The sequence below is a fragment of the Physeter macrocephalus genome, chromosome 10, assembly GCF_002837175.3.
Source record: "Physeter macrocephalus isolate SW-GA chromosome 10, ASM283717v5, whole genome shotgun sequence".
NCBI classification, from domain to species: Eukaryota; Metazoa; Chordata; class Mammalia; order Artiodactyla; family Physeteridae; genus Physeter; species Physeter macrocephalus.
In genome coordinates this window covers 44,148,030-44,173,938 of record NC_041223.1, presented here as the reverse complement: position 1 = coordinate 44,173,938, position 25,909 = coordinate 44,148,030, and the positions used below count along the sequence as shown (strand labels likewise).

General features: G+C 38.2%; 3 protein-coding genes across 4 annotated transcripts in view; 2 read left to right on the top strand and 1 right to left on the bottom strand.

The window, feature by feature from the left end:
* DCBLD1 (discoidin, CUB and LCCL domain containing 1) overlaps window positions 1-1,529 on the top strand; it is a 271,285-nt gene extending 269,756 nt beyond the window's left edge. The window contains exon 20 of the transcript XR_008618365.1: window positions 1,509-1,529. The gene's annotated coding sequence lies outside the window, so the exon portion shown is untranslated. The remainder of the gene's footprint in view (window positions 1-1,508) is intronic.
* Window positions 1-2,282, bottom strand: part of GOPC (golgi associated PDZ and coiled-coil motif containing) — a 38,567-nt gene extending 36,285 nt beyond the window's left edge. Inside the window, exon 1 of one of the 2 annotated variants that reach the window (XM_028494513.2) lies at window positions 1,743-2,282. In XM_028494513.2, coding sequence (XP_028350314.1) covers window positions 1,743-2,030 — 288 coding nt within the window. In that variant the 5' untranslated portion in view covers window positions 2,031-2,282. The remainder of the gene's footprint in view (window positions 1-1,742) is intronic. The other variant, XM_007120115.4, reaches the window with a different exon arrangement.
* Window positions 2,283-11,516: 9,234 nt separating this feature from the next.
* LOC102992604 (nephrocan-like) overlaps window positions 11,517-25,909 on the top strand; it is a 17,712-nt gene continuing 3,319 nt past the window's right edge. Inside the window, exons 1-2 of the mRNA XM_007120116.3 lie at window positions 11,517-11,705; window positions 18,149-19,050. Coding sequence (XP_007120178.1) covers window positions 11,517-11,705; window positions 18,149-19,050 — 1,091 coding nt within the window. The remainder of the gene's footprint in view (window positions 11,706-18,148; window positions 19,051-25,909) is intronic.

Here is a 25,909-nt window from a genome sequence, read left to right as displayed (position 1 = left end):
TTAAATCAAAGGCTTCAAGCATGTTGAAAAAACATGCTCACATTGTAACAGGCTAGCATTTCTTATTTTGAGAAATGCCACCTTCTAAGCCAGGCCATATTATCAGAACATGTAACTATAGTTTCTGAAAACGAACATGCATAATTTATTATAGCTCTGAGTACTCATTTAAAATATTTAAAGATGAAAAAAACTGAGCATCACCTCCTGCTCATAGAACAATCATTTCTCCAAAATTAGGTTTTATATCTGACATCCAAATAGCACTTTAAAGTTTCCTTAAGTCATTTAAAAAATGAATTAGATCTTGTTTCACTTTTAAAAATCTGTTTTATCTCAGTAAATACTCTCAGTTGTAGAGTAGCAAAAGCTACTCTTGCTCTGTTATTTAAAGCTGAAGTACTATTTCTAAAGACCAAAAAATGCAATTTCACTACATGAATAAATAACCATCTTCTAGAAACTACCACTAAAGCAAGAATTCGAGACATTTTCATATACCTAGATTAAGTGATTAGCTTCATATCAACACTTCCAACCTTTTCAGAAAGGATGAAAGAAATTAACAGTCCTTTCAGTGAACAAGAGTCACAAAATCTCCCATATGCAATTCTATGCTAATCAAAGCTAAATTATACCACCTTTTTCACGACTGACAGGAAAGAGAAAGAATGCTAACCACTAAGCAAGGAGAGGATGCATTTCTGATATTCATATTGATTTGGATCCAATGGGCATTCTCAATCACCACAACTGATAGTAACGATGATTTCTCACAAAATCTAATGTTCAAAGAGCTGTGCACATCATTTATTATCCTATTTTTACCTACTTTAAAATGAAAGACCCATTCTCTTATTTAAATTATCTAGTTAGAAAATGATATTTATGTAATAATGGTAATCTATCATGATTTCTAAATATTGTAAACATTTAATTTTCTGCAAAAATGGTAGCTTTTGGGGGTTTTTTTTTGGAAGCACCACCACTGCACTCACACCCACAACCAAGATTAGAGACTAAAGCAAATGATCATCCTTCACACACTCTCAAAAATAAACCCAGACTTTGGGAGATAGTGAAGTACAGACAAAACCTCAATGTTAGAAGTCAGGTGAATAATTGTAGGGCGCTCTGGAGGGATGTGCCTGTAACTTAAGGACCAACTAACTGTAAACTGATATAGACATTGATACCGTCTTGCTTATCCCACTAACTTTTCTTAAGAGCTTTGATCAAATTACCCTAAACAGTTCGTGCAGGCAAGGAACGTCTGTGCGCAACAACAGAAACTGATCTGAAATAGTTAAAAATAATCAGGACTGTGTCTGTCTGGTGATATACAAACCTAGTTTATCAATGTGAAAGTAGATCTAAAAACTCAAATGTTAAAAGGTGAGCTAAAGTATTCTTATGACAGAATCTCTGAGCTTCAGTTAAGTCTGAGATCTGTTAACGTAACAGGCACAAGTAGGCTGGAGTAATTAGTTCCTGTTTCCTCCTCATAGAGATACAAGGAAGGTGGAAGACAGTATCCCGGGAGACCCACACGTGAGTCCACACACCTTTTTCTGCTCTAACCTCACCTCACTCCTTTCCTGCGCGCGCGCGCGCGCACTCCCCCGTCACGTAGGAAGCCCAGGTGCCCCGGTTGGCAGTTTTCTAGGGTCGTTTCACGGGTGCGTTAAATGAGGTCTGATGACTGGAGTTGAATGCCACCCCCTCCAGCGCCCACAGCTCACCTCTAGCTTGTGGTTGATTTGGGACACAGTCTGGGCTTTGTGGCAAAGCTGCGCAAAGCAGGAGCTCAGGCTGGTCATCTTCTGTCTCCCCTCATAAGTGATGTCCGCCTGGTCCGGATCGATCTCTCCCAGGAGCAGATCCACATCCACGAAGGCCTTGTCGAACTCCTTCTCCAGCACCTCCAGCCACCGGAACATGGATACCCCGCCGGGGGAGACCGCCACGGCGCATGAGGCTCCTCCTGGGCCCCCGCCGGCTCCTGCCGGGCATGGGCCGCCCGCCGACATGGCGCCGTCTATGGCCTCCCCCGACTGCTGCTGACCTCGCAGTCCACCCGCGAGAGGAACTGCTGGGACTGCGGGAACCCCCGAGCACGCACGCTCCGTCGATCCCCTCTCTTAACCCTCGCGCGGCTAACGCCGGCTATGCAGCCCGGGAGGGGCAGGAGCGGCGAAGCTGAGGCGGCGGCGGTGTCGGCGGCGGCACACGGAAGACGCGGGCCGTCCCACCTCACGGCCCGCCCTCGCCGCGCATGCGTATCGAAGGCCTCGGCGGACGCAGCCAGGAGGGATGAAATGGGCGGGGCTGGGGTGCGACCTTGGCCTATGAAAAGCCTCTGCTTGGGACCGCCTATTAGCGGCCATATTGACATCTGGCAAACTCCTGCTTGAATCCCCGAGAATCCGAGGCGCGTGGTGTTGGCTTCCAAGTTGGAAAGGCCCGAGGAAGAGAAGGGTGTCCACGTCGCAGAGAGGAACAGCTTCCACCCGTTTGACTTCATAGTGGGCGGGAGCCGTTCTCGAGTCGTCCGGGAAAGTTGCCGCGGTGACGTCCCGGGGCAGGGAAGGAAGAGTAAGGAAGGGACGTTTGAGCCTGCGTAGTGGCCACGTTTTACCTTTTCCAGTCCACTTCTTGTTTAGGGTGAGGTGCGTGGGGCGTGTGGACACACTCGTTCTTTTTGGTAAACCAGGCCTTAAATTCCGGGTGGAACCTGCCTAGAACTGCAAGTTGAAGGGCAGCGGCTCACCAAGTTTTGCTGAATTAATACGAGGCCTTTTCTCTTGTGATTAAAAGTCAGGCAGCCTTGGGTTCAAGTTTTAAACTCTGTCACCTATTAGCTGTGCCATCTTAGTTGTATTCTTTAATGTTGAAGCCTCCGTTTCCAAAATTTACTTCATTCAGTAGTAAGGTAAAATGCTTAGCTCCAGTGCTTGGCACTTGGTTTGCCTTATTATTCACACCACACAGGTCATACATTTCCAAAGCAACTACCTAAAAAGGTGTACTTATTTTTAAAACTGGCGTAGTGTTCCTACACGTGACAATTAGGTAAAACAAAATTATGAGGATTCATATATTCATAATTATATTGAATGCAGAACCCTGTTGAGGCATCGGGGGCACAAAAATGAATGAGGCATGACCCTCACGTTATCAGAACTCATAGGCTACTGAGGCTAACCCTTATAGCTGCAACTTTAATTTGAATACTCACTCTCAACCCCCTTCCACTTCAAGAGTAGCCCAGTCTTGAAAACAGGAGAAACCAGTCTGATAGAGTAGAAACTGTCCCTCCTAGGAGACTTGCCTAAGGGAATATTTTACTGGCGGACAACAGGCTCTTCCAGTTAATCTCCACCAAAGCCTGCACTGTGGGCCCCTCACTAATGCTATGCCAATGAGGAATAAGAAATCATAGCTTTAGTTTGCTCTCTGGGTCAGGGCAGACTGTTTAGCATAAAGTCCTTTGGCTTCAACAAACAGCTAAGCAAAACTACTCAGAGATCCTTGCCTTGAGCTTAAGTAGGCATATTCACACAGGTTTTACCCAGAAATAATATAAAACTAAGATTTGCATCTTTCCCCTGCTCCCTTCCAAATTAACTTTTTTTTTTATCCACAGTATTTGCAAGACCATCATTACTACAGCTTCCAAGTTCCCAGCCACTTTCTCTATTCATAATATAGTTAGCAATCCCATTTTCAGGAATTTAAAGTCCGAAAATAATTAAAAGTTGGGGTTGAGGGGCCCATGTACATATGGAATCACAATAATAGCTTTCAGTTATTGAATACATACTATGTGCTAAACATTGTGCTATCTGCATTACTTCTTTGTCACAAAATCCTGTCAGTTAGCTGTGGTCAGTTTTTTATAGATGAGTCACAGAGAATTTAAGTATCTTGATAAGCTTGGTATACAGCTAAAGATGCACTGAGGTGAGATTTCAATCTAGGTGTCTTTTTCTCCCAAGTCTTAGCTGTTAATCACGGGGTATAGAAGGATGAGGAAATCCATTTCTTCATGTTTAAGTTACCAGTGTAATAAATTGGCAAATCAGTCTAAAAGTTTTTTTCAAAAAAATAATTTTTTCCCAGTTATAAGCCATATACAAATCTATTAATATATAAGAACTATTATCCAAAAAGTTAACTGTAATATTCATTTTCTATTACCACTTTCTTCTGTTTATATGAACTACTTTTGAAAACAAATTTCATTTCTTTAAAAAAAAAATATCATTCAACTTCCTGCTATATTGTGTGGGTACAACTGAAATGCATTTTAAGTGTTTATATGTATCCAGTGCTCTGATCCTTGGTGAATACCCCCATTTTCGGGATTGAAGAGCCCGACTCCATTTCTGTGTACAATTTTTACAACTCCCAAGTCACACCCTCTATCTCAGAACACTTTCATCTCATATTGTCCCTTCTCATTACCATGTGATGTAACAACTTCTGCATCCCTGTGTGCTTGCTGCTTGGTGCTATGTGACTATTTCAAATGCTCATGAGGAACCCTCTAGGTACACATTATCTTTTGCCCACCTTGACTGGGGTTCTGCATTTTTGCAAGTCACAGCCTAACGTGGAAGTGAAAGGCAGGGTTTGATGTTCTAGTGCTGCCATCTGTTGTCAGTGTGCTCTATCTACACTTATTGCCTTGTTTTGGTCTTCTTTGGAATTTGGAATAGTATGTAATCTCAATACTTGTGGGACTTATTTTCCTAGGGATAATAAAATCTTGATACTTCTGTTTGCAATTGCACTGGAAGAAACCTCCAAAAACTGTTTTCATGAATCATGTTTGTGTGATTAAAAATTTCTTGTATAACTTAAATGTGACAGTTTTGTTTTAAGAATTTAAGAGGTTTACCATAAGGTATTACTAAGAATACAGTGGGGGACTGAGGAAACTGGGGAAAAAAGGAAGATGCTAAAGATTTCTTTGGTGGATAGTGGTAATTAGCTGTGAGGTTAGTGTAGAGTTCAGACATTTATTAGCACATCGTTAATTGCAAAGGCACTGTAGTGAATGGGCATAGAAGTCTCCCTCTCCTTGGAGTGGAGAGGGAGATTATCACTTTTTGAATGCTACTGTGTGCCAGGCCCTGCACTAAGCTTCACATGTTTCATTTACTCTCCAGTAATCCTACAAGGAAAAGGAAAAGGTATTAAGTAAGTATTATATCATTGGTCGCTAGAAACAATTGTATAATGAATAAAGAGGGCCAGGGAAAACCTGCTACCATTTTATTTGAGCAATGTGGGGAAAGTCTTGGAATATCATAGTCATATGTATTATTTATATTTATTCATATTTGCTAACAATCTGAAATTCTGTGATACACATGCTGAAGAAGTTTGGGCATTCCAAGGTGATTTATTAGCTTCATTCTCCTGATTATTTCTCTTGCATACACATATGGAACAACTGTTTGCCCTCTTGTTCTTAAAACTTGAGAATTTCGGTGCAGTGATGTAGGATTAGCTAAGAAACCTCTTCCAAGAGGCCTTCCTTTATTCTCATTTGGAACTATGGACTCCATCCCTGTTCAATTTCCTGCAAATACCTGCTATAGTATTTATCATACATTTTTTGGAGCCCCTTGGACTGTGAGCTCCTTGGCAATAATAATGGTATCTTGCTTATCTTTGAATCCCAGCTTCTAACACAGAATCTTGAATATAGTAGGAATGCTGAAAATATTTGTGTGGTCAGTTAAAAAACGAAGACATTACAACAGTCTACCTAAGAAATTCTAAAGAATTAGAATTTGCTGCTAGAGAGCATAGCTAAACATATTTTTTTATATTGGCTCAAGAGTTAGGAATATCTATAAAATATATGTTAAATATCTATAAAATACATATTCCTTTAAAAATCCAAGGAATATTTTTCCCAACCTAAAGAGAAAGGTTCATTTAACAGTGATGGTTGATTTGACTAATAAATCCAGTATAATTTAGGCATCAATTATTTTACCTATTCCATAGTTAAAATTTATAAGATACTACATTTGGTATGGTGTACCCAAACGTAAAAACAAAACACAGCAAAAAACAATTTGAAAAAGTCCTATTACTTATTGTTAAAATTGTCATACTACCCAAAGCAATCTACAGATTTAACGCAATCCCTATCAAATTTCCCATGACATTTTTCACAGAACTAGAATAAATAATCCTAAAATTTATATGGAATCATAAAAGACCCACAATTGCCAAAGCAATCTTGAGGAAAAAGAACACAGCAGGAGGCATAACCCTCCCAGACTTCAGACAATACTACAAAGCTACAATAATCAAAACAGCATGGTATTGGCATAAAAACAGACATGGATCAATGGAATAGAACAGAGAGCCCAGAAATAAAACCACATGTCTATGGTCAATTAATTTTCAACAAAGGAGGCAAGAATATACAATGTGGAAAAGACAATCTATTCAGCAAGTGGTGTTGGGAAGTTGGACAGCTGCATGTAAATCAATGAAGTTAGAACACACCCTCACACCATACACAAAAATAAACTCAAAATGGCTTAAAGACTTAAATATAAGACATGACCCCATAAAACTCCTGGAAGAGAACATAGGCAAAACATTCTCTGACATAAATTTTTGCAATGTTTTCTTAGGTCAGTCTCCCAAGGCAATAGAAATAAAAGCAAAAGTAAACAAATGGGATCAAATCAAACTTACAAGCTTTTGCACAGCAAAGGAAATCATAAATAAAATGAAAAGATAACCTACAGACTGGGAGAAAATATCTGCAAATGATGTGACTGACAACGGATTAATCTCCAAAATATACAAACAGCTCATACAGTTCAATAACAAAAAAACAACCCAATCGAAAAATGGGCAGAAGATCCACATGAAAAGATGCTCATCATTGCTAATTATTAGAGAAATACAAACCAAAACTAAAATGAGGTACCACCTCACACCACAGGATGGCCATCATTAAAAAGTCAACAAATAATAAATGATGGAAAGGGTGTGGAGAAAAGGGAACTCTCTTACACTGTTGGTGGGAATGTAAATTGGTGCAGTCACTATGGAAAACAGTATGGACAGTATGGAGGTTCCTCAAAAAACTAAAAATAGAGTTGCCATATGATCCAGCAGTCCCATTCCTGGGCATATATCCAGACAAAACTATAATTTGAAAAGATACTTGCAGCCCTATGTTCATAGCAGCACTATTTACAATAGCCAAGACACGGAAACAACTTAAATGTCCATCGACAGATAAATGGATAAAGAAGATGTGGTGTATATATATACAATGGAATACTACTTAGCCATAAAAAAGAATGAAATCATGCCATTTTACAGCAACATGGGTGGACCTAGAGATTATCATACTAAGTCAGACAGAGAAAGACAAATATCATATAATATCTCTTATATGTGGAATCTAAAAAAAGTGATCCAAATGAACATATCTACGAAACAGAAACAGACTCACAGACATAGAGAACAGGCCTGTGGTTGACAAGGGGGAAGGGGGGTGGGGGAGGGAAGAATTGGGAGTTTGGGATTAGCAGATGCAAACTATTATGTATAGGATGGATAAACAACAAGGTCCTACTCTATAGCATAGGGAACTATATTCAATATCCTGTGATAAACCATATGGAAAAGGATATGAAAAATAATATATATAGGTATAACTGAATCACTTTGGTGTACAGCAGAAATTAACACAACACTGTAAATAAACTATACTTAAATAAAAATTTTTTAAAATCCCTATTACTATGTTTTTATTCCCTAACACTCTCAGACTGCCTATAACTGCTTTTCCACTGTTACCTGAGTTACACTCTTCATTTACCCTTTCCCACAGCTCCAGGTTTGGGTCAGCACTATCTAAAAGCACCATTTATGAACCACACTATCAGAGTTTACTGATCATTGATTCTTCCTCTTTCATCCACTGTCAAGTTACTGTTTACTTCTCAGATTATCAGACCTTACAGATCAAACAGACTCCCCCTCATCAGCCTCTGTCATTTATTATATTTCTTCCACATTAGTTCTAAAAGGGCCCAAAACAATTGCATTCTGAACACCATTTAACATTAATTATCTTTTCTTTGCATGTATATTTAAAAGTATAAAAATATTTTAAATGATTGCATTAGAATTTTTGTAGTCTTCTAAATGAACAAATCAGAAAAGTATAGTGACACAATTACACAAAAAGCCATGTCACAACCATTGTTAGAAATATAATTTGTTTGGTCCTTGGTTGCAACTCGCTCAAATCTCATTTGGCTTTTGTGGTCATGATGAGCAGGAATGAGGGTGAAAAGATTTCTATAGTGGACATTTGTCACTATAAATGGGGGACTGTCCATATTTGAACCCCTTTCCTTTGTTTAGGGAATTCCCTCCCTTATGCGACTGGAATATCGGAAATAGTGTCCTCCTCCCATAATGAACTGAAAACATAAGATAATCACTTGCCCAGCTCTGTGACAGCTAGAGCACAGGTATATGACCTAGGTTCACCTGACCAAAATCATCCACCTAAAATTTTTAACGTGGAGATAGTGAGGCAGGGATTGAAAGAATTCTTGTTGGTAGGGAGTAGAGAGAGATGGGGTGGGGGTTAGCTGCATCCTTTTTCAGTAGCCAACAGTGCAGACAACGGTATCCAATTTCCAGTTCAATGGTGGAGGCCAGGGCATCCATGTTGTGTGGTGACACTCACTGAAGTGTGTGATTCTGGCTATACAGCCTTCCTTTATTCTTGTCCATTTCCAAATCTGGTTCTCCAGGTTTTCCTACAATTCTGTATGCTACCCAATTTTCTTTCAATAATTCCTTTTCTTCTTAAGTCGGCCAGAAATTTGTTTCCATTGCTTGCAACTAATAACCCAAACCCAAACTGATACAACCATCTTTTTTTTTCTTTTTTTTTTTTTTTTTTTTGCCACATCGCACGGCTTCCAGGATCTTAGTTCCCCAACCAGGGATGGAACCCGTGCCCCGTGCAGTGGAAGCACAGAGTCCTAACCACTGGACCACCAGGGAATTCCCACAACTATCATTTACTGAGACCCTATTTTTGCCTATGGACTTGACATGTCTTAGTACATTTCCTCTCTTTCTTCTGTGAAATTGAAATTATCTCCCCCATTTAATCTTCATTCTACAGAAGAAAACACTGAGGTGTAGAGAGGTTAAGTAGTAGAAAATTTTATTTTTTCTTTTATTTTAAACTTATGCTGTTTTTGCAAAGAAGAAGAAGCAAACAAGTTTAAAAAAATCATATTCACCATTATTTTATTCTTTAAAATTTCTTTTATTTTGCCTCAGAAAGAGATTTTAATAAATTAAAGTCTTCCATTTAGCTCTTGGTTGATCAGTTTTATAATAAGAATCGCAAGCCAATCTAAAGTCAGGGAGAATTTGGGTTAGTCAGTTTCTTCTCTGGAATTCAGTTGCCCTTTGCTTTTAATACACCAAGGAAGGCCAATATCTATTGCATAGAAGCACACATTTGTGTTTATTGCAGGGTTTCTTAACAATGACACTACTGACATTTTGGACTGCATGATTCTTTGTTGTGCGGGCCGTCCTGTGTGTTGTAGGGTGTTCAGTAGCATCCTGGCCATTACCTTCTAGATGTCAGTAGCACTGCCTACCAACCCACCCCCATCCTTTTATTGTCATCAAAAATGTTTCCAGACATTGCCAAATTGCCCCTGGTTAAGAACCACTGGGTTACAGGAGGGAAGAAGGGATTATGACTGGGTTATAGGAGGGAAGAAACCTGACAAAACTATTCACATTGTAAAGGAGAAATATATTAGAGATAATGCCAAAATTGCAGGAACGCTATAGAAATACCATTGAAAAGAAGAAAAATATATTATACAGTATAATTTCAAGGATTAATCAAAGACAAGGGAATCCCATGGCTACCAACAGAGGATAGAAAGTGAAATTCATCGCTATGCTGCATAACAGAAAAATTAGCTGTCATTAATGGTAGATGAAAGGTTAAGATTTTATAGGCATTTCATTTCAAGTAACTAAATACGAACTTACCTTCTTAGCAACACAGAAAGTAAGTGTTCAATGAGTATTTTCCTTTGCCGTTTCAAAGCCTAGGCAGAGAAAAAAATTGTTTGATTTGGAGAAAAGGTTTGATTTGGAGACAGGACTAAAGATTTTTTTTCCCGTCCTTGCTCTTTTTTCCAAATTTTCTTTTATTGAGCTATTTCCTATTTGAAAATTCTAAAAACTAAAAAATAATTCTATTAATGGACAAAAGAAATAAATAATAAAGCTTCTTGAAAATCAGAATATTGACAGAAAAGAAATCTCTTATCACTTCTTGTCTCTGATAGTAAAAGAAAACAGAAGGCAAACAATCAGAAAAGAGGAGTGGACAAGTCTTTTGGGAAAAGCACACAAAAAACCTTACTCTGGAAATAGAATGAATTGATTATTAAAGTAAAGAAATTTTTGCCTTCAAAATGAAAATTGTAGCAAAGAGAGGTAAGGTTGAAGAGGAGATCTGAGAAGCTTTTCAATATTAGGAAGGCTTTCTTTAGAGCAATCTGCTGAGGCCAACCAGCATGGGGAAATTTAGGGCTTCCATTTGGGGGGAAAGAGCTTCTCTATATAATCTTTTGCTTAAAATGCTTTTAAATTCCTTCAGCAGGGATGATCACAGCAAGACAAAAAGCCACAACAAAGGGGCACCCAGGACAAGGGAAACCTTCCCTCGCTGGTAGGAACTCACAGCCAAGTTCCTCTGAAGAAACTAGAATCCTTTTCTTCCATTATTACAAATAAATAAAGATAATAGACCTAGTTTTATGTTTTATTCTCATTTGAGTCAACAGTATTTTTGAATGACAAAATATTTTCTATATATGATATTTGAGTGATCAAGTGACAGATGAATTGAACAAGTTATCTGTGGCTCTAAATATCTCTCCATTGTACCCCCATTGTTTTACTAGCAATAAAATGTTACTGAAACAACAATAATAAATAGAAAACCTGCCTATTTTCCCATACTAGTTAATGTGAGAAGAAAACACCTGCCCATTGCAGTTCCACAAAAATGGTTTTAATATAGGGTCACAGAAAATTCAAAGGTTTTATAACCCACTATAAAACAGCCCTTTGTCTTTTCCCACTAATTCCCTCTTGTCACATTTAACAAAACAAGGAAACTACAGATAATAGAGGTGTTTGCAGATTAGCCTTCGAAGCCATAAATAACATAGGGTTTTGCTCACCTACAAATATTAAGGCAGCTTATCAATGTTTAAGCGCCTTCCTCTTTGTAATGGTCGCTAACATTTTAACCCAGGCAAATTGAGAATTTTTTCTTTCCTGTCTTCTTACATTGACAGAGTACACATTCATAAGATTCTATAATCAGATTTCACGGTATAAAGAGTGAGACATCACCTAAACACTCTCCTGCGACCTGAAAGGCCCTGTTTTAGAAGATGTGTCTGCTTTATGCTTTCTTTGTTTTGCTCTCTCTTAGCTATGGTTTCGATCCTAACTGTCCTGGAAGATGCAGCTGTGATTCAGAGCAGTCGGTGCAATGCTACAGGCTAACGGAGGTGCCATCAGGTATTCCTTCCACCACCAAGAAGCTCTACTTCAGTCATAGCAAAATTCAGCACCTTCAGGTAATTACTCATTCTACACTCAAGTTACTGCAATTTTATTTTGTGAGATAGGGTGAGGGGCAAGTGTGGGTTTGTTAAACTTGATTTAAATAATCAAAACGTAAAGTGATGGTTATGAAGTCGGGTAGTTGCACTAGCTACCTGTTTGCTCTGTATACTGAGATGAGTATATGCCTCAGGATATTTCTTTTTAGGAAAGTAGCCCCCCAAAATCGGAGTCTATAATTAATTTTTTATTTTTGGAAATTCTAATTATGTTGTTGCAGAGTAAAAGTAAAGAAATGACTCTTTCTTAACAAAAAGCATTTGAGATCATATGGCCCCTTTGTCTCCCCATATTAAAAAGAAGTCCTTTTAGGGGAAAAGTAGTTTTGTATGTGCCATAGAAGGCAGATGATACTTAGAACATTATGACTATCAAGGTGAATGCAGCATATGAGAATTATTCATACAAACTCTACAAACCAGCCAGGCATCAGTGTCTTTGTGGAAACCTATACAGAAGAAATACGTGTTTTTGTTTTGCCACATTACTGCAATTCTCATTCTACATGCTTTTAATTATGATGTCTATTTTCATGCTTACCTATTCAGAGGGCACTGAAAAGAGTGCTATAGATTTGTCTGACTTGTATAACACAAAGAAACTTTTTTTAAAAATTTTACTTATTTATTTTTGGCTGCGTTGGGTCTTCGTTGCTGCACGCAGGCTTTCTCTGGTTGGAGCGAGCGGGGGTCGCTCTTCGTTGCGGTGCGCGGGCTTCTCATTGCGGTGGCTTCTTTTGTTGCCGAGCACAGGCTCTAGGCACGCGGGATTCAGTAGTTGTGGCGCACGGGCTTAGTTGCTCCATGGCATGTGGGATCCTCCAGGACGAGGGTTCAAACCCGTATCCCCTGCATTGGCAGGCAGATGCTTAACCACTGCGCCACCAGGGAAGCCCGAAACTTTTGTTTTTGTCCTTTGGTATTTTGAAAGGCATCAAGAGACTAGAGTTCTCATTCTAGTTTTCTACCTAACTAGAGATAGAACTACCTTAGACAATCAGTTAAAAAAATCTGCAGACCTCATTTGTTACCTTTATGATGTGAGAAGGCTGGATTAGATTGGGGATCCCAGGAACTTTCTAGATGGAAAATTCTATGCCTCTGAGTTTGCCTTTACTGGTCACTGCTTCTCCCTCATTGACCCAAATCTTAAGATAAGGAAATGCCTGTCTGTGATCCAGGTGCAGAGAGTCAGCAGGTGAATGTACTTTTCCTTCAAACAGAGACACTCCCCCCTCCCTTTTTATTTGGTTAAGAAATTCTAATGTAGGTGCACATAAACACAGGGAGTTTAAAGTATGTGGCACGGTATTTATTTCGAGGCTCAATAAGCACAATTGCCTGGTCATCATCTGTTTACTTTCCTCTTCTAATCCAGTAGTGCCTAATGCTAGAGAGCAGGTCTAACCCTGTCAGGTCTCAGCATTCAAGCAAGACACCTGGTTAAAGGGCAAGATGCTTAAATATTTGTCCTGAGGACTTGAGATACCAAGATCTGGAGTGTCAACTAAGCCTGGTAATGATCCCACACTGCTGCTTTGCAGCCAATAAGATGAAATTATGCCTCTCGTCAAATTCACTTATTGGATGAGTTCATTTGTCATTGGTTTAAGTTCACTGAACAGCAATACCGCCACTTCCCTGACTTTAACCCAGTTAATTATCTCTAGGAAGCATAGTTCCCAGCAGAAATGTTGGTGAAAGAGGATTGTTTTGTGAAGGAAGTAGAAAGCTCTGAGCAATAATCCTTCTCTTTTCTCTTTTAAAAATCTTTAGGCTTTAAATGACCATAGTTTACTTGCATTTGGTGAATGCAATGTATATTCTGTTTATTTGGTTTGAACTACAGAATTGGGTGCCTATATTTAAAGTAAAAAGTCTTAAAATGGATCTTCAGATTAATAGCAATAGAAATTATATATACACACACATATATGTGCATATATATGCACATACTTATCACATATATGCATATATGCACAACATATATATATATACACACACATATATGTGTATATACACCACAATTTTAAATGTTTCAGTTACTTGTTCATATAATTCAACTGTCTTTGGGTCTGTGAATGCTGTGTTTGAGACTGGGAATTAAAGATGAAAAATTCAGTTCTAGGAGTTCCCTGGTGGCCTAGTGGTTAGGATTCTGGGCTTTCACTGCCATGGCCCAGGTTCAATCCCTGGTCAGGGAATTAAGATCCTGCAAGCCATGCAGCACAGCTGGAAAATAAAGTAAAAACTCACAGTTCCTGCCCTCAGAAGGGACTTTATTTATCCATTTATCTGTAAAAATCCCTACTTCTTTGAGGTGCATGCCATTAGACTGTAACACTCTGTTCCTCTGTGTGTCTTATACTGTGCCCCTGGTCCCTTCCATACTGGCTCCTACTCTTCCTCTCCATCCTAAGTCCTACATCTTTTGGTGTGCCTTCAGTGTCCAATATCCTAGTCCCATTCCTTGAACTCATAAAAAAGTATCTATCTACATTTCCACTTCACCACAGCCATCTACTCTCTTGCTTATTTCATAATCCTCATTATATCTGAAACTTCTGCACTCAAAAATCTTGAATTCCCATACCCACTCTCTGGTCATCATGTCCTTTCCCTTCAGCTGCCATACTCTGCACTTATCTTTCCACTTCATGGAGACTTCTAATCCTAGATCTACCCACTTTTTCTCAGATAATCAGTTCATTTCTTATCTATCTTTTTTCCCTACCCCTTCCCTCTTTGCATCCCACAATTAATTATCTCAACACCTATTCAGCAAAGCCTCAGTCTTACGTTAGGGTGATCATTTTCCTTTGTTTCTCCTATATCTGGACAGCTGGTGCTGCTGGAGAGGATTACACCTGGTGTCATATCCAAGATAGCTTTTACCAAACCCAAGGTCATGAAAATGTATGCCTATATTTTCTTCTAAGAGTTTTATAGTTTTAGCTCTAACGTTTAGAGGACAAATAGAAATGTCTTTATGGTGGCAGTCAATTAAAATAATTGCACTTTACATCTTTTGTGGAGAAAAGAAGCTACTTCAAATTCCTCTTGGGTAAGAAATATATAGTTTATCAACAGTGGGGGGGGATTATAGATTCTTTTTATATTCTCTCCATACTTTCCAGAATTTTTAAATTGTTTACAGAGAACAAGTGTTGCTTTGATCATCAGAAAAAAAATTCCAACATAGTTTACAAACTCCTTGCTGGCTTGGTTCACACATGTCTGAGGCAGTCACTGTGAGGGTGTGTGAGTTTCCTGTGTGCATTGGACCTATAAGGTGACTAAGAAAGGCAGGCAACCTTCTAATGCTTGAAGTAGGGCCTGCCCAGCATTAAAACCTGAAACATAGCCTTTTCATGGGGAAACCAGCAGAAGTTGCCCCTCTACTCTATTTCATTTTACTTGGTTTGCTTTTTTTAATCTTTTTAAACTTTTCTTATTATATAGTAACTTTTATCTACATAAGTATTAGGCTCACTAAACTGTACAACTGTGATGGCAGGAATTTTACTTAGCTAAGCTTCCTAAGCCTAATTGTTAACACCAAGCCAGCCATACTTGCCTTGCTTTTTAAGCAATGTTGAAAAACTGCCAGCAGCCCCAACGTTAGCTGCAGGGCAAAAGCACCTCTTTCCATATCTCTTGAGCACAACCCTGCTTAGGCCATGGAAATGGAAAAACAGGTCTGGCAGAATTTTTTTCTCTTTGTCAGCTCTGCAAACTCAACTGATAAGTTGAAAATCATTGGGTGTCTTCCTCACTGTTTGTGGCACCAGAACTCTATACTCTTCAGCTAAATGCATGTTATAAACACTAAGGTTAAAAATATATGTGTTGGGGTAAGGTAAACCTGGGTTGGAAGTCCAACTTTTCCACTTACTAGCAAGACATACTTGGACATTTTATTTTGCCTTCTTGAGTTTATCTCATTGAAAAGGGAATAATCATGCTTACACATAGGTCTTTGTAAAGATAAGCATAGTAAATACTTAGAAAATGGTGGCCATTTTAACTAATAATAAGCAAAAGTAATCTGTATTGACCTAATAAAGAGCAAAGGTTCTCTATGCTTAATAATAGGAAACAACTATTCACTGGATTCAGTTAAGAAAATGACCTATATTTACTATTAGCTAGTCTATATACTTTACAAATAGAAATGAAGACAAATTGAAGCTGTGACACCACTCTTTGTCTAGTCCCCATAGAAATTGCCCATTCAGATCCATGTCATCCCTGAGACTTGCTACATAGTCAGCAATTTTTTAGGGTCTGTGGTCACTCAGATAGAAGTAAAGCATTTGCAACACCAAGGTCTTTTTTGGGGGCGATCAACAGTCCCAAAGGTGAAAAGCTATGTGTAGAGTCAATTATGACTTTACATGAAAGAAAGCCTAGAAAAAGGTACTTCAGAATGAAGAATAGATTAAACAACACCGAATCTTGGACAGGCCATTTAATTTTTTTTTGGCCTCATTCCTTGTATGGAAGATTTGGACTAGATAATCTCTAAAATTTCTGCTTTTCTAAAACTCTATGATCTGTGTCCAGATCTTGAGTCTTTTTTGAAAAACATTAATTATAGACCACAAGCAATGGAAAATGTATTAGAAAATGATGAGTTGAGGAAGAAAGGGCTTTGGAGTCCAATGGACTTTGTTGAAATTCTCAACTCTTTCAAGTTTGACGATACCAAACTTTCAGGGTTATTAGGAGAACTAATGATAACACATAAAAAAGTACTTGGAACTTGTAGATGCTCAACAAATGCAAAAAAAAAGCTATTGATCTTGGGATTAAGGCTAATTAATACATCTGATTAATCATTAAGAAAATATCAAATGTTAGTAGCAATATATAAGCCAAGGCAGCTATCAAAACTTGTAATTTTTTTTTTTTTTTGCGGTACGCGGGCCTCTCACTGTTGTGACCTCTCCCGTTGCGGAGCACAGGCTCCGGACGCGCAGGCCCAGCGGCCACGGCTCACGGGCCCAGCCGCTCCGCGGCACGTGGGATCCTCCCAGACCGGGGCGCGAACCCGGTTCCCCTGCATCGGCAGGCGGACGCGCAACCACTGCGCCACCAGGGAAGCCCAAAACTTGTAATTTAAAGCATCTGTTAATGGAGCTTTTAACATGAGAATCTTCAACTAGAATATCATATTAGGAGATACTTTAAAATATACCATAATTCACATCACGTGTCTTCCCAGAATATAAATACCTGTAACAAATATGTGATGCAAAATTAACCCACTTTTAAGGTATTAATCATGTATTGATTTTACAAAAGAGCTCAACTTCACAATTAAATCAAACATTTAGAAACTGTAGATAGTAAGACATAAAAGTGTGCAGTGAAAATTCCAGCTTAATTGAATTCTAAAGCAGGTTGAAAGTTTTGTGAAGATTTATCAAGCTCAGGAAAATCTGGAACAATTCCTCTTTTTGCCTAAACATGATTTTACTCTGAGAACCAAATACCAAATTACATCATCCTAGAAAAGAGGTGGATGTCCACCTAGGAGGAGTTTGGAGGATATGTGGACAGATAGGGGTGCTTGAACTTGCAAACCATGGAGAAAGTACAGCAGATTTGGTAATTTCTAAAATCTAGGAGAGGAATAGCATTAGGTCTGGGATATATGCATGAATGGACTCCTTGCTCCACAGAGATGGAGACACATGTATCCTGTTTGTTTCTTCATGAACCTTTTTCATCAGTGAAGCATAAATTGGCCAGTAGGAACAACAAGGCTAGTTTTCCAAACTATTATACAGTTAAAAATGTTTTTCTGATAGGCCCATTCTACTGATAGCAGTATCTAGGACATTAAAATTTTTTTTTTTTTTTTACTTTTAACGCTTAAATTGTTAAAAAGGTAATTTATAATTTTTAAAAATCTAAACATTGCAAAATGTAGATAGATAAAGAAAATTCCTTATAATTTTATCCCCTAGAGTTAGAAACGCTAGTTAATAGTTTGGTGAAAGATTTCCAGATTGTTTCTTTTTTGGCTATTACAAGATGATGCAACCAAGAACATCCTATTGCATAAATCATTGTGCAATTTGTAAGTACTTCTACCTAGAAGTAAATTTGCTGGGTCAAAGAATACGTAGCAAAAGTTGGCCAACTTTATGTCTACCAATAGTGTGTGAAAGTGCTTAAAATATTTTAGACATCTTATACTGTTAACAAGTGAATAAAAATGGTCAGAACCTGAGTTTCTATCCTTTTCCAAGAGATATTCAAATAGATCCTGAAGGGAAATCTGAAGTATCATTAGTATTGAATGATAATGTATATGGCTTTTTTTTTCTTACAATAATCCTAATTTACTGCTTTTCTCCCCCATTCCCCATGCCGGCTTTTTTTTGTAGCTGTCTAACTTCGCCCAAATGTCAGCTCTAGAAGATTTTATTCTGCTGGCCAGTGGAACAGAGTCAGTAGAAAATGACACTTTCAAGACTTTGAGTACTTTGAAGACCTTGGAACTCTGGAAAAATAAGTTAAGACGGGTCCCCAGTGCTCTCCCAGCCAGTCTTGAAGTGTTAAAACTAAATGATAATTCAATATATGTCCTTCACGGATCTGATTTTGAAGGACTGAAGAAATTAAAAATCCTTGAACTGAAAAACAATCTGATCTCTTCTCTCTCTCCCAGCATGCTCTCCTCTCTTGTCAGTTTGCAAAGCTTAGTGTTGGACAGCAACAACATCGAGTCTGTGAATGGACCACTGGCACTTCCCCATCTGAAACATCTGAGCATGGAGAATAATAAGCTACATCTCATACCAGCTAGCTTCTTCACTTCTCTTCAGTCTCTGCAGTTTCTCAGTTTCAGTAGTAACTTTCTGACTAAAATTCCTATTAACCTGCCCAAATCTTTGCTCTCATTAAAAATGGAGAGAAACCGGCTCAAAGTGGTAAGGTTTCGAGATATGAAACATTTGGAGAATCTTTCCCATCTTTACCTGTCAGAAAACTCACTCTCTTCCATCGATGGGGCACAGCTCCTTGCCAATTTAACTACCCTTGAGCTGTCCCAAAACCAGCTTCAAACGTTGCCCCTCAGACTACCAGCAAGGCTGCAAAAGCTTGATATCAGCAACAATCTGATTCAGAAAGTTACAGCACAAGACTTCCAGGACCTCCGAGATTTGAAACATTTGTTTCTGGACAACAACATTGTCAGCTTGTTTGAAGCTGGAGCTCTGCAAAGGTGTTCCCAGCTCTCCAACCTGGCCCTGGAGCAGAACCTGCTCTTGTCTATACCTCTACGGTAAGTGAGCATTATCATTTACAGTAACTACTAAAAAAGTTTTCCAAAAACTGGGACAACTAAGTACATTATACAAGCAAGAAAAGTCATCCAAGCAAACATAAAGTATCTGATCAAGGCTATCCAAGGGTTCCGGGGTGGAAGATTTAAACAGGGATTTGGAATCTCCAGCCCTCAAGCTGACCCCTGCACTAACTTAACTTATCTCGTCTGTAGGACAAGACACCAACAGGGTACATCTGTATTTGAAAATATGCAATGCCACTTTGGGGACGTATGGTAACAAACATCATAGGGGATGTTATTTGTAAAACTGTGTTCTGGTTTCTAAGTATATGGCCTGGATCTAGCAACAGGCTGACTAGGCATGTGCTTAACCACTAGCAAAGCAAGGACACCAGGAAAAAATGAGGTGGGGCATGGCAGGGGGAATATAGTAAGACATTTATATTTTTAAAAAGCATTGAAGTAGTATTTATGGGAAAAAAATCAAAACTCTGTAATCTAACATTGTATTTATTTTGAATTATGTATTGGGAGCCTCATGTTCTTCTCAGTGCTGTGATTTATAAAGGGCTTAAGGGATGCTGCTTATTTCTATGGGTGTCTGTGAATGTGTGAGGCAATTTGTGTCCATCTTACTTTCTGTTTTTGGTTGTTTCTTCTGTTCTCTTTCTCTCTCACACAAACACACACACCCTCATACTCTGACACTTAATTTCTCTTCCAAATATCCCTCCTTCTATACCCAACCCACTGTACCTGTTCCCCCTAACCAGTCATAATCTATAATTAATGTACATGCTTACATTAATTGATCCTATTTATTTAAACTTTATCACATGTTCCACATTTTAAAGTAGAATTAAAAAACAGTAGAATAGGGCTTCCCTGGTGGCGCATTGGTTGAGAGTCTGCCTGCCGATGCAGGGGACACGGGTTCGTGCCCCGGTCCGGGAAGATCCCACATGCCGCAGGGTGGCTAGGCCCATGAGCCATGGCTGCTGGGCCTGCGCGTCCGGAGCCTGTGCTCCACAACGGGAGAGCCCACAACAGTGAGAGGCCCACGTACCGCAAAAAACAAAAACAAAAAACCAGTAGAATAAGTACTATTATTCTCCTTAAAAAGATATTATGTTGTTTATTAAATGTGTCTATCAGTGGATTCTTTTTCCTTTCAGCACTATAGAAAAAAAGGCTTCCTGCCCTATTATTATTATCAAATTTCTCATTATTAATGTACCAGCTTCTGGCTTCTGTAGAATCCTGTGGCACTTGATTTACTTATTATCAGTGTTCATTATGATAATTTTTCTTATCAATGAGAAAGGAAAAAATTATCTGATATGGACAGATGTTCATTTTTTTTGCACTGTACCCAATGAAAAACATTGAAAGGTGATTTTTCGAACTGAAATCAGTATTTTAAATTATATATTGAGGATGATTTGAAAGTAATCAATTTCTCTTAATGCCTAAGCATGTGCATACAGTTAATTTAATTCAACAAGTATGTTTTGAGCATTCACCATGTGCCAGGTACTTTACCAGGCTCTTGGGATACATCAGTGTAATAAAAGAGATAAAACTTCTTGTTCTGTACAGCTTAAATTCTAGCAGGGAAAGAGTGACAACATAATATGTAAGTAAAGTATATAATATTTAGATAGTGTTAGGTGTTATAATTAACAACAAAAAGGGGCAGAATTACCAGGTTCAGGACTACAGTGAACGAGGGTGGCTGGTTGCAATTTTCGATAAGGTAAGCATGGTAACCCTCCTGAAAAGGTTAGCTCTGAGCAAAGACTGGAAGGAGGTGAGGGATTTAGTTGTGAAGCTGTCTGGAGGAAAAAGTGTTCTAGACAGAACAGCCCTGAAGGCAAGAACATGCGGGCAGTATTTCAGGACTCTAATTCTTGTTGTTATTTAAATAATTTCTCTACTATGTTCAAGCCTTATTTTCTATTACTGCATGCTCCTCCTCCAAACAAAAAATCGTGTATAAAATAAAAACTCATCAAACAGGTTAGGGAGTGACTGTATCACATAAGGATTCTCAGCAGGCTATGACAGCCATGGGCAAAACTATGAAATCGGTGGGCTTTTCTATTCGGGTGACCTTTAGAAAGCATTTGGTGAAGTAATCCTGCTAAGTTTAATGAGTGAAAAATAGCTTAATTATTTACTCCTGCCAGGGTATTTGTGTTTTAATAAGTGACTACAGAAAGCACAAAGTTTCTACCCAACAGAGTGTAAAATGGAATTGCAAGCCTGAGCTAACCCTAATTTTCAAGTCTGACTTTACGATGGAATTATCTGGAGAACTTTTAAAAAGCCTACTCATGCCTAGACCTCATTTCAAACCAATTAAATCAGACACCCTAGGGTTGTGGCCCAGGCATCGGTATTTTTTAAAAGCTCTCCAGATGAATATAATGTGTAGCCAGGTTTGAGAACTACTGGGAAAGGACAATGGGGCAAGAAACAAGATACCAGGGGGCTTTTCCTATGAGGCTTAAATGAAACAACACAACTGTCTGCTTTGTCAAAGAACCTGGCCTGGGCTTTCCTGGTGGCGCAGTGGTTGAGAGTCCGCCTGCCGATGCAGGGGAGACAGGTTCGTGCCCCGGTCCGGGAGGATCCCACATGCCGCGGAGCGGCTGGACCCGTGAGCCATGGCCGCTGAGCCTGCGCGACTGGAACCTGTGCTCCGCAAAGGGAGAGGCCACTGTAGAGAGTGATTCTTAAATTCCCCATCACAACCACCGCTTCCAAAACCCCCATTCCCCAACTTTTCTTTAAATTGGAAAGTGAGAAGGACCCCAAAAAATTTTCCCGTGGTTTTCCTCCCATAAAGAATTAAAACACAATACTATCTATTCCTTATATTTGAATTTTGAGACTTTTATTTGTGAGCTTTAAACGTTACACTCTTTCTTTTTATTTGAATGCTTCTTATTCGTACACAAAACTACACTTTAAAATTCAGTGTTCTATAAATAAACTGTAAACACAGGCAAACTATCTGTGCTAGTTGCTAACCTAACTTAACCTAACCTGTTAGTCGCTCGTTGTGTATCGTATCACAACTGTTCCCACAAATCCCTTCCTCTGTCTACCATCCTGCAATCTACATTTCATCAGGAAAATAATGGTATATGGTTTTAGGTACACATGAATTAAAATATCTACCCCATTTGCCTAAATATGCTGAGATAGAAACAATACCTAACATTTATTAAGTGCTTACTAAGCTCAGCAGTGAATGAATATACATGTTATTCCCTGTTACTCCTTACAACAATCCTGTGAAGGTAGGTACATTGTTTTACCTATTGTTTTACAGATTAGAAATTAAGGTTAAGAGGTATCAAGACACTTGCTGGAAGTCACATGGTCAATACATTTTGGAGTCAGGGTTAAACACAGTAGTCTAACCCCAGGGCCTGGGAATTTTAGGCACTGCACCCTCGCCAGCCTCTGAAGTTTACTCTGCTATCAACAATACACTCCACTACTTAGAATTTAGTCTACCCAAGAACTGGGTCTTGCTTCTTGCTGGTTCTCATTTCACCAAGCTGCAGCTCGGGGAACAAAGATAAGTTACATCACCCCTTCTTTTGTCACAATTTGGATAATTCAAATCCAGAATAGCTTTCTACAACCTGATGAAGGCAGTCAGCATTTTCTCTTACTCAGGTGCCACCTACAGACAAAATGGGGGTGTGCCCCTTTTTTACTCTAAAAAGCGACACTGCCGAAAGAAGAAATAGCATTTCTAGACATATGTTTGTCTTAAAATCAGGGCTACCTTTTTGTATAAATCAGACTTACAAAGATAAATTATATCAAAGCAATAAATGACTACCCAAAGGTCACAGAAGGAGGAAATTAGTGATTTCTCTTACAGTGCCATTTTGGTTATCCATAGAAACGTGAAAGGAAAAAAAAAGGTACTCCTAAGACCAGATACAGTTTTTGGCTGCCCAGCCCAGAACTGAATAACTGTATTTGTTTAAGAGAAAGCTTGGCTTGCTCATTTTTGTTACTAATATTTTTATGTAACTTCTGTGTACTGAGCCCTTTCATCTATATAGTGGAAAATCAGAAGCTTTCAAGAGCTAAATAACTTACCTAAAGTCACATGCTGGTGAATAGAATAGCCAAAGTTAGAACTCGAGTCTTAATAAGTAGACTTGACTCTTTGGTTTACTCTGCCGTATCTTTCCTCAGCTGTGCTCCCTGTACTCTCAATAGTTACAGTCTCGCTTACTGCCTCACCACCTATTAACAGGCCATTTTTCCTTGAAAAAAAAAAAAAGCTATGCACAAGAGATTTTCTGTATAACTTTTAGAGATGTACCTTGTATAAGCTGGTGTGTGCACAAAATTACATTCTTAGGGATTAACTTCAAATTCAACTTAAACTGTGGATACCAATTTGAAAATTGGTAGTGGTATTCACAGTAAACCGACTGAGAGAAACGTCTTTGCAGAAGCTTTTAGCAAACTGTTAAAATGTGTGAAGTGATTTTCTCTGGTAAATTAATCTGCTTTGTTAGGTAAATTTAATTCCAATGAAAAAGAAAGCACTTTAAACAAATAAGACTTTAAAATACTCAAAAGCACAAGTACTTATGTATGTATATGTATTATATGGTTTAGGAGAAGAATACAAATATAAAATACATGAACGTAAATATATATAAATATAAAATGTAAGTATCAAAGAAAAAAACAAGGGAAAAATTTAGGCTAAGTGCCAATAACCTAAAAGATTAACATTTCAGAATGAAATTCATATAAGAATAATACTATAACAAACAAAAGGTAATATTGTCATAAAATATGTTTAAATTCATTTGCTTTTTTCTCTTTGACATAGCAATCATATGACGGGGACCACCACAAAAAAATTCACTAAATACTAAAAAGAATGAAATGTGCATCTAATATGTTCACACTGTATGAAGATAGCATTCAGATGGTATTTCAAGGGACTTTTTTTCCTATAAAGCTTTCTCACTTCTTGTACTTCACAAAGAGAATAGCACTTAATATAAAGTTGTTGACTAGCAGAAAGAATTTCAGTTCACAATTGTGATTATTATTTATTTTTTATCAACAGGCGTTAGCATGACATTTTTCAAATTGGTATCCACAGTTAAAAATTTTTTTCCTGATTGTAAAGAAATACCTGTTCAAGTTGAAAACTTAGTGTGCTGAAAAATAAAAAAGTCACCCATAACTGTTCAACCAGAACCTATGCCTAGCAATAATTTGTTTTTATGTATTTGAGATCAGTCAATTTTGTTTTCTATTCTTTCCATTTAACATTATAGTGTGGTTTTTCTCTCCATTTTCCCTTTTCTATTTTTTCCAAGTATCACTATTGACCCAGGGATCTTAATTCATTCAGTGTGTTATGATCATTTATAGTTGCTAGTCTCTTTTGATGCTCAAATTTCCCCAAATTTGGCTAGTGGGAGCCCCTCCAAGCTGGTTCCAATGTTAATGAGATATGATTTCATTACCTCTCTTTTTAAAAAATTGTGGTAAAATACACATAACATAAAATTTATGTGTACAATTATTAATTTTTACATGTACAATTCAATATTGTTAAGTATCTTCACATTGTTGTGCATCCAGTCTCCAGAACTTTTTCATCTTGCAAAACTGAAACTCTGCACCCATTAAACAACTCCTCATTTCTGTCCTCCCCTCACCCCCTGACAACCACCATTCTACTTCCTGTTTCTATGAATCTGACCACTCTAGATATCTTATGTAAGTGGAATCATACAGTAGTTATCTTTTTGTGACAGGCTTTTTCACTTAGCATAATATCCTTATTCATGTTGTAGCATGCGTCAAAATTTCCTTCCTTTCAAGGCTGAATAATATTCCATTGTATGTACTTGTATTTTGCTTATTCATTCATCCATCAGTGGACACTTGGATTGCTTCCACATTTTAACTACTGTAAATTCAATATGGGAGTATAACATGGGTGTATAAATATCTCTTTGAGACCTTGCTTTCAATTCTTTTGAGTACATACGCAGAAGTGCAACTGCTGGATCATATGCAAGTATAATTTTAATTTTGGGGAGAACCATCCATACTGTGTTCCATATTGACTGTACCATTTTACACTCCCATCAACAGGGCACAAAGTTTCCAATTTCTCCACATTCTTGTTAACACTTGTTATTTTCTGGATTTTTGGTAGCAACCATCATGATAGGTGTTCCACTAATCTTTGAACACTTCATTGCATTCCAGTTCAGACATTCCAGCTTACCTTGCCCCAGACATGGTATTAGCCATTTTTCCAAGAAGTCTTGCTTCTTTTTTTTTTTTAATTTTATCGAAGTATAGTTGATTTACAATGTTGTGTTAATTTCTGCTGTCCTGCAAAGTGATTCAGTTGTACATATACATATTGCTTTCCATATTTTTTCCATTATAGTTTATCACAGGATATTGATTATAGTTCCCTGTGCTAAACAGTAGGACCTTGTTGTTTATTGAAGCCTTGCCCCCTGCATCGGCAGGCAGACTCTCAACCACTGCGCCACGAGGGAAGCCCGAGCCTTGCTTCTTTTAAGTAGAGACTGGAATTCTGAAACTAAGATCTGTGTGTTCAGTGAGCTTATGCTATTGGGATCATGTTGCTACTAGTGTGTAATATTGCTTTTAGGTCCTTTCAGTATACAGAGGTAGAAGATATATATTTTTTTAAATCATAAATTCACATTGGTATTTCCAATTTATATTAACATTAGAGAGAGTTTTTTCTTTTCTTATTTTATATTTATATCTTTCTCTCTTACAATGAAAATCTTGGTTCTTA